This window comes from Parasteatoda tepidariorum, chromosome 4 (genome assembly GCF_043381705.1).
Source record: "Parasteatoda tepidariorum isolate YZ-2023 chromosome 4, CAS_Ptep_4.0, whole genome shotgun sequence".
NCBI lineage: Eukaryota > Metazoa > Arthropoda > Arachnida > Araneae > Theridiidae > Parasteatoda > Parasteatoda tepidariorum.
The window spans coordinates 36,973,170-36,982,477 of NC_092207.1; the positions used below are offsets into that span (position 1 = coordinate 36,973,170).

Genomic DNA, 9,308 nt, shown 5'->3' on the forward strand with positions numbered 1-9,308 from the left:
CATGGCTGTTGGTTGATTAATAATCAGCTGTGGATGCTAACTAGCATCTTTGCTGATTTCAATTTTGAATAATAAATGCGTCCCAAATGCAAAATATGAAACTTCATAAGCTTTACTCTGTGCATATATTTAGAACCTATTACCTTCCATAATTATCATACAATGATGTTTCATTATAGTATTGACATCGTCGTCATATTTATCGTATTTTATAATTTCGGCAGTTTGACGTTTAGTGAATGCCAACTTGTTATTAATGTAAAAAATCAAGGTGGTGACATTGTTCAAGAATCAATTACTTCAAATATAACTGATGACACAATAACTTTAGAATTCCAACGTCCAGAGGGGACATTGATAACACAATTTGTAGATTTTAAATCGGTAAAATAAAATTTTCCTCAAGTTTATTTGTTACGCCATAAAAGCTAGTTTGAGACATTTAGAATTTAGTAACTCATTTAAATTTTTTTCTCTAGGTCTTAGATTTGATATTTACTAATTTCCCATTTTATATCTCTTCTCTTTTTATTCGAAATAATGTAAACAAACTTTTATAATGGCTTAGGTTAAGTCATTTATGGTTACAACTCTTTTCTTTTTATTTGAAGTAATAAAAAGAAACATTTATAGTTGTTATGGTTACGTCATCTATCGACCTGATATAATTTGGATTATTCTTCTGTAGTATTTGCAAGACTTTTCTACTTCGAACATAATATAAAAAAGTTTAAATAATTATTATTTAGACTTTTAATTGAGAGAGTTTTAAGTGTATAACTGTATAAAATAACTAGAATAATGCTTAGAATAACGTTTCTTTGAATTATTTTGATGGTCCAATATATCCCAGTTTTTAGTAGATCAACATACCCCATGATCTGAGTTTCCCAAAAGATTATAATTATTTCTCTCATTATCATATTATTAATTTATAAGCTGTTAGTGTTTACCAGTTCAGAAATCTTACCTTGTAAAATCCTCTCAATATATTGATCTGTTCTTATCGAAACAAGATACAGTTAAAATTCCAAGTACACTTCTGAAAATTAAAGCAATGTTAAAATATAATTTGTTGAAATAAAAAAGGGTTGGCTTTAACTGCACTATGTGATTCTTTCAAATGATTTGTAGTATTTGAATTATTTTGTATTTTCAAATAATTTGTTTTGTTAAAGCTATTAAACAAAAAAGTTCAGTAGCATTAAAATAATTGAGCCTGGTCCAACAGATCACTAGGTGCATTAATCTACCTATCTGTAAAAACTTCAATTTTGAGTAAAGGCTTTTCAAAAATTTTTCTAAATATGAAAATGCAAAATTTTTCCGACAGAGGACTACTTTCATTTTGCTTTGGGGACTTTAAAACATGCATTTAGCTATGTCTAACTGCTCTAAAATTAGAAATTGTCATCCTAAATTATTGCAGTAAAAAATTGCTACTCTTAAACCATTAGAAAATGTTGTTATGTAACAGCAAACTTTCAATCACATAGCTAACTAGGAAAAAAAAGCAAACTAACTGTTAATTTCTTTTAGTATATAAAATATAAATAATTTTGTTTTTTGTAGCAAAGAGAAAAGAAAAACATGAATAAAGCTAAGTACAGAAATAGACATACTATAGTTTCGGTTCTATAAACAAAAACCTTCCTCAGTGTGCCAAACACCAAATGATGGTAGAGAAGTAAAGAGACAAACACATGCAAGGTGGTTTAATCAATAGGGACAGAGGAACAATTTAAAAAAATATATGGAATAATATATTTGGTGGGATATTATAAAAATTATTAACTAAATTATTAGAATTTTTCAAAATATGGAATAATTCCCAAAAATCAAGTTCGGTAGATGAGCAGTGTTGAATGATTTTAGTAGAAGAAAACTGAAACCTGTGATTAGAATTTCTACTATACAGAGCAATGGAAAATCTGTTAGTCCTGATTTTGGACGTATCTTTCTTGTTCAGGTTTATGACCTTATGGGCATGTTTAGTTTGTACAATATAAGTAAGACCACATTGACATGAAATTTGATAAATATCAGAGCTATTAATGTCAGCAATAGGATCTTTAAGGTTGGTGAAATTTAGTTTATTTACAGGGAAATTTTTTTTTTTAATACATATTTATTTAACATCTTAAGCAGTTTGGGAATTGATTTTCAGATAAGGTAAAACAATCAAATTGCAGGGCTGATTGTGCTCCGGAAAAAATCCGGATATCCAGAATTTTCGCTAACAGTGATCCGGAAGTTTCCGGAGATCAAAGTTCCAGATGTTTCAAAAAATCATTGATCACAGAAGTTTCCGGAAATAAAATTTTCAAGGGTTTATTTTATTTGTTTGTAAGGGAGACCCAGAAAGATACTTTATAAGCTTATATTCATGATTAATATTCATTTTTTATCAGTTAATAGTTGTTATAATCATAAACTCAAGAAAGAAAGACATATTTGTACATTTTAATTACTTCTCCAGGTCATCATAGGTATGTGTAAATGGTATAGGAATGTGTAAAATTTTAAGTAAACTAAGAAATATTGAGAAAAAGGAAGAAAAAAAACTTGTTAAATTTTTTTTCAATTTAAACTGTTTTTTTTTTTTTTTAATCAAGAAATTTTCCGGAATTTTCACTTGGGCTCACAATCACCCCTGAAATTGTTAAAGGTAGAACTAGAGAGTTTGTTGAATGGCGAGATTAATTTTCTGTCGATGGAATCAATAATATTAGAAGGAAGATCACAATCTACAGCCATAGCTTTCATGTGAAAGAGCTCTTTATTGGGAAGATAACTATTTAAACTACTTGTTCAACTTAATGTTCACTAAAGATACGTCCAAAAATCAGGAAATTGACCGATTTTTCCACCGTTCTACATAGTTCAAATTCTAATTTCTGGTTTCAGTTTTCATTTAAAATCATTCAACACTGCTCTTCATATACTGAACTTGATTTTTGGGAGTCATTCCATATTTTGGAAAATTCTAATGATTTAGTTAATGATCTTTCTAGTTTCCTAACGTTTGTGGTTATCCTACACTACAAATTCCCTCACACTTCTTTCTTTTATCCCCTTTTTTCATTATCTTGTTTAAACTTGTCTCTCTGTCCTCATTAGTTAAATCACTTTGCACATTTTTCTTTCTTTACTTCTCTTCGATCATTTGGTGTTTAAACACCGAGGAAGGTTGAAGGCTCTTGTTTATCAATTCAAAAATGAAATGTGTCTATTTCTGTGTTTTCATTAGTGCTTTATTCACATTTTTTTGCTTTAGTCTACATAGCACAAAATATATCCTATCCTTTTTGGATGATGTTATTAATCTGCAAACAAGTTCAATTCTTCCTTTCTTACAAAATATTCTTTTTATTTATCCATATTGGGGTGCCATATGATATTGATCTATCTAATCTTATATAATAGACATCCTTGCTTAATAAAAAAATTTGTATTGACCTATGATTTTTATAAAATTGGTTTATAAGAAAACCTGAAACGAGAGAATCTCAAGTTATTCTTTATTGCATTGTGGAATAGAAAATATTTGAAATTATTTAGTTTTACATAAGTACAGTTTTAATAATTAGAATATTCTATACATTTAGCCCCAAGTTAAAATTTTAAACACAAAAATTTATGTAAAATAAATAACTATTACAAGATGTTTTTCTCAACCTTCCATTTTAATGTTTCTTAAAAAAAATTCAAATGGTTGTTTTGTTGTGCACTATTATAATTTGTTAAACTGTCTGAGTTCATCTTTGTAATAGTAATGAACTTTTTATGGAAATGAATAATGGAATAATAAATTGGACTTTTGTTTCACCATTTGTGAAACAGTGGCCAACCTTTACAGTTAAATTTTAAATAATTTTAATATGACTCTTTTAGAAATGTTAATGATTCTAAAACTTGATTTATTCGAGAAAAAAAAGAAGAGATTTTTGTCTCAGTTTTGTTTGCATTCTACTATTTATGTTCAAGAAATTATTAAGAGTTCTTTAAGTAATCCATTCTTTAGTTTATTCTTTTAGTTAATAAATTTCTAATTGAATAAAACTATTTTTTTTTAGGAAGTACAAATCTTCCGGATTCTAGTTTTAGGAGAGGAGGAGAGGGGCCAGAGTCAATACCAAGTTCTATGTTTTGTGACACAGTTGACCAAGAATGATTTTATTTCTGCAGATGCCATGTCTAAACTTAGACAGGTAATTCAATCAATATTTTGTATGTAAAAGTTACTCAGGCATATGATTTTTCCGCAAATTCATGGTTCTCTGCGAATCTCAAAACCATTAATTCGATGACTTGTGCAAGTCAATACTTCATATTCCTTCGAAATTTTCTCGGTCACAAAATCTCGTTTATCGAACATTTATTCCGCTCTTATCAGCACCCTCTGTTTTTTCTATCTAATTTCTCATTCATGCGCAATAAAGACTTTTTTTTTTATTTTATGTAAAATTGCTAGAGAAAAATGCAGTTTTGGATAAACTTAGAGAATTTGAGACTGAAAAAAGAAAAAATTCATTACTAACTTCTGCTGGAATTAAGGAAATACTAAGTGTGACACATAAGTCTAAAATTGATAATCTAAAAATTTATTTTGATATGGCAAACATTTAAAAGATTGTTTGCTAGAAAAAATTGTGTTTTTTTTTACATTTTTGTAAAACTTATATTTTAATGTGTAGCAATTTAGTTGTAAATTCTGATTTGTAACAGAAGTATAATTTAATCAATGTGATATATTTGTCCTCTTTTTTTTTTTTTTACTTGCCTACAGTAAGACTGAACTTATTTTTAATTTGATATTATGACATGGAAATTCTGAATTTTTTTCTTCCACAGTTGCTCTCCCGCTGCCTGCAGAGCGACACGTATGATATTTTTTGATACAAGTTTAGCAATTTATAAATCTTGGACTAATTTAAATTTTTTTTTATGCTTGCAGCTTATGCACAGTTAATAAAACTTAATAATTTTCTTAATTTCTTCGCTTATCTCTCTTTACCTTTTATACCGCTTGTCTGTATTCTGCTGTATGTATATATATATAATATAAGTTGAGGCAGACCTGCCAATTTTTCCTCTATTGTTGAGTCTCAGGCTTTTGTGTCCTATCTCAGTACAGAATCAAAAAATAAAGTTCTAAAAAAATCTATAAATTGAGAAGAAAAAAAAATTTATATTATTTTTTCTTTTTGCAATCACATGTCTGGTTATAGAATATTTTGGAAAACATTTGTTTTAAGTTAAGCAGATCTGCCAACCCTTTTCTTAGGGTTTCAGGCTGAGTTTTAAGGCTTTTGTTTTTTTGATTTTGTCTTGAGATTGGTCTCAAGACAAAATCAAAAAATTAAGTGCTAAAGAAATCAACATATTGAGAAGAAAAAAAATTCAGATAATTTCTTCTTTCTGCAATCAACTGCCTGGTTACAGGATTTGTAGCTATCCTTATATTCCTGATAAAAAATATTTTGTTCTTATCTTTAGCTGTTTGTCCTGATATTTCTGATTTTTGCGTGTTCAGTACACCTCATGTTGTAATAATACAAGCTTCGATTTTTAAAAAATATATTTGAGGAATCAAAGAATTATGATATTGGTGACTGGCAGACAATTTCCTAATCGCTTTTTTTATGTTTAGTCACCCTGTGGTCTATAGCAACAGTTAATTTTGCCTTATTACTGTTCAGTATTTATAAAATTATACTGGAAACTGTAAAAACTTTCTGTTCTAAGCAAAGTAATTCTGATATAAGTAGAATAAATTAATGTTCAGTCTTAGTTTGCCTTTTTTAAAAGTTGTCTAGTCTGTAGATAATGTTCTAGAGCATGTCCTGTAATTTTAGAAAATGTTGTATTGATTTTTTCTTTGGCCACTAGGGAATCTGAGTAGTGAATTATTACTGTAAGAGGTACTTTTATTTGTAGCTTGTAATTATGACACAATCCTGAGGTAGTGATAAAAGTAAATAAATAGAAAAGCAGTTTGCTTTTTATATCTCTCTGTAATATACAAGAGAGTGCATTTTTCACTTATGTCTTGGTATAGTTCTGTTTATTATATTTGTTTCATAAGAGGGGAAAAAAACACCCCTGCCACAGTCCATTGTCGGCCATATGGTTGATTGAGGTTAAGGCTCCAAACTTCAACATGACTAGACTTTAGAAATGTGGTTGACTTTGAGCCCAAGCAACTTTTTTTTCTGAGACAAGTTATTCCCAATAGATTTAAAACTGGGTGAGCTTCATGCCATCACTGAGTATCGAACATCAGTTCTTCGTTTAATCTATTAAAAAGGAAAAGTTTAATTTATTATCTTTTTTATAGCGTAATCCTGGAGCAGTAAGGCAACCAGAAGAAGACAGAGGTAAAGAAAATCTGGAAATGGATTTGAGCGTGGAACTTGAGAAGTCTTCCGTCATTTCCCCACATCTTCCAAATATTTGTGATGAAGCTTCGAATTCTGCTTTTGCCAGAGAAATAGATTTAAGAGCCTGGGCAAGTCCTAAAGGTAGAAAAAGTTTTTTTTCTTTGTGAGTTTATCTACTTAAATAAGTATTACGTTATAATTTCATAATTTTTATTTTAAAACAGTGTCAATTCTGTAATTATTAACATCCCCAGTCTTTTTTTTTCTTTCTTTTTTGTTCTAGGTTTAGTTATTAATTTTTTCTAGATATAGTTTTAGCATCATTTGTTTCTGATAAATTAAATCAACATTATAATTGTATTGTATAAATTGTTGCTACCTTTGTTTAGTATTTTTAATCCAGGGTTCTTATTTAATGCCTCAGGGGGGAAAGAAAGAAATGTAGTAAACTGAAAAAAATAAAAATTCTTTTTAAAATTGTGGGGAGCTAAAACAGTTTATGGAACTGTTTAGCTACATGTTAGCACCTGATGTTTGATGATTTGTTTCTCACCAACCACTTTTGGCGCATTTTTATTCATGTGGTGCAACTTTCGTCACATGCTGAAAACAGAATCAATTATTGCAAATACAAACTTAAAGTCAATTTTTAATACAAAATTGGCATTTTTTAAGTAAGGAAATTGGCATATCAAATATTATCACCTGAACAAAAGTTTTACCATTCTGCAGAAAATTTTATAATAATAGCACAATAAATGCACCAGGAACTATTATTTTACAATGCTAAACATTTTTTGTTACCATTCTGCTGAAAGTTTAATAAAAAATATAGCTATTATATGCTCACAACACTATTATTTAAGGACGCTAAATATGTATATTTTCAAAAAAAAAAAAAAAGTCAACTGTTTGAGTTAAGTATTTTCGTACTACAAGTAAGGAATGACAACATGACTTTATAAGTATAGATGCTAAACAGTCTTTAGTTTAATAAAGGTCATTCAGCCTGTAAGAAAACGTTGTATGAAACTGGCTTTAATTATAGTCTATTTTTTATTGCATATTGTATGTTTTGATACTAGTTTTTCTTAATGATCCATTATCCAGAAAGAACTATTTTTTCGGACTTGCCAAAGTCCGAAGATTCTGAATATGAGATTTACCACTGTGTAGCCCATTCGCTTATTTTCTTTTATATTTGTGTGTTACATATATGTTTGTTTGTGTTATAGCTTTGAGTAGAGACATTGTCACCTTGACTTCTGCCGTAAAACGTTCACCACCTCCTAAGCCCGTCCGTTGCAATGAAAACACCAACCTGTGGCAACCCTGCCAGTGCCGGCTAGAAATATGTGTCGGTTGGTATCCATGTGGCCTAAAGTACTGTCGTGGGAAAGATTCCTCTGGTAAAGCCATTAGTTATAGGTGTGGGATCAAAACTTGCCGTAAATGCCGCTCATTTGAGTTTTTTGTACAACAGAAACAACAGTGTTTATGGGATGAGTAATGTTGAGCTACTAAATATATAGACTTGACTAATTCATCATTAATGTTTTGCTTGTTTGTCTGAACTCAGCTAAGATATGCAGAGCTGCCATTAAAATTTGTAGTTTATAGTAAATCCATTTCATCATGTGAGATTCTGATTGATTCTCTGAGTTTGATGCTTATGTATTATCTATTCATCTGAACAAGACTAACTGGAATCTGTGAAGTATAGGTATTATTAATGAAGAAGGGGTTATTTAAAAAAATAATAAACAACCAATAAATTTTGTTTATTTATTTAATGTTGTATTAGGCAAAAATAAGTTTTAAAATATTTCAAATATTGTATTTGTATAGCTGCCAACTCTTTATAATGTACAAAAGTTTCCCAAATTTTTAAAAACAGCATAAGTCTCTTAATTTTTTTTTTTTTTAAATAAATGAAATATTTGTATGTGAAAAAAACTTTTTTTCTTAAAACTTCCCCTGAAAAGAAATACTATTAATTTTTGCCTACATCTATAAGTCTCTTTAGTTTTGAAATGTTGGCAGCTGCATTATCAACTAACTAAATATTCATATATTGAAACTTTAACTAAAATCAAAAAATTTCTTCCTCGTGCCATCTTCAAAATTTGATAATGCTATTAAAAAATGTATAAAAGCTTTTGATAATTTTATGTTTTATCTGTATTGATTTAAAAGAACTAAGGATTACATCTATCAACTTACATTCTTTAACTACAACTATGTAATAATTCTTAAACTATATAGGTAGTATGCTAACAAATATGGTCTTGCCTTTTAAATTATAAAAAAGATCTTTTTAACTTTACATTTTTTTTAACGATGGAAAATCCCTGAATTTCCTCAGTTATTATCAGGAGTCTACAAATCCCTGTCACCTTGTTGTCATTGCCTCTAAAATATCACTGTTAGAGCCAAAATATTTACTGTTTTTAAATTTTGTTAGACATTCTCCAGAACATTATTTATTAAAAATCTGCTTCTGTCATTTAATTTAATGACATAATTGTTTGCACCAGATTTTTGATTATTTTTTTAAAAAATGAAAAAATGAATTTTACAAAGTAAAAAGTTATTTCTACAAATCTAGGAATAAATAGACTGCGACTGATTGTTTTGCAAGTAATTGTACAAGCAAGGAAAATATTTGATGAAGAATACTGGCAAAAATGATGTTATTAAAAATGCTATTCTGAATTGAAAAATGTTGCAATATAGAATAGTTATATTGCACAAACATATGACTTAATGTAAGTTCCCACAGTTGGGTTAATCTCAGGCCATAATTGAGTTATAAAGCTAGAATAGAAAACTCGAGTAATTTCTAGATTATTTTTAATTTCACATCAAAAGTTGTAATTGGTTTTAGGAAGTCCATCAAACTAGAAACATTTAAAAGCGAACATA

The 9,308-nt window shown here is 28.7% G+C and overlaps 1 protein-coding gene across 1 annotated transcript; it reads left to right on the top strand.

The window, feature by feature from the left end:
- The first annotated feature begins 9 nt into the window (after positions 1 to 9).
- Positions 10 to 8,892, top strand: LOC107453253 (out at first). The gene is made up of 4 exons (XM_016070010.4): positions 10 to 384; positions 4,077 to 4,211; positions 6,341 to 6,524; positions 7,619 to 8,892. The coding sequence occupies exons 1-4, from the start codon at positions 163 to 165 to the stop codon at positions 7,891 to 7,893; spliced, it is 816 nt and encodes a 271-aa protein (XP_015925496.1). The 5' UTR covers positions 10 to 162; the 3' UTR covers positions 7,894 to 8,892.
- Positions 8,893 to 9,308: the final 416 nt, after the last annotated feature.

Bases quoted from the DNA above. Each gene is read 5' to 3' on its own strand.
- LOC107453253 (XM_016070010.4), top strand. From the start codon at position 163: ATGATGTTTCATTATAGTATTGACATCGTCGTCATATTTATCGTATTT. The intron at 385-4,076 runs GTAAAATAAAAT...ATTTTTTTTTAG, and splicing joins AATTTGTAGATTTTAAATCG to GAAGTACAAATCTTCCGGAT. The intron at 4,212-6,340 runs GTAATTCAATCA...TCTTTTTTATAG, and splicing joins CCATGTCTAAACTTAGACAG to CGTAATCCTGGAGCAGTAAG.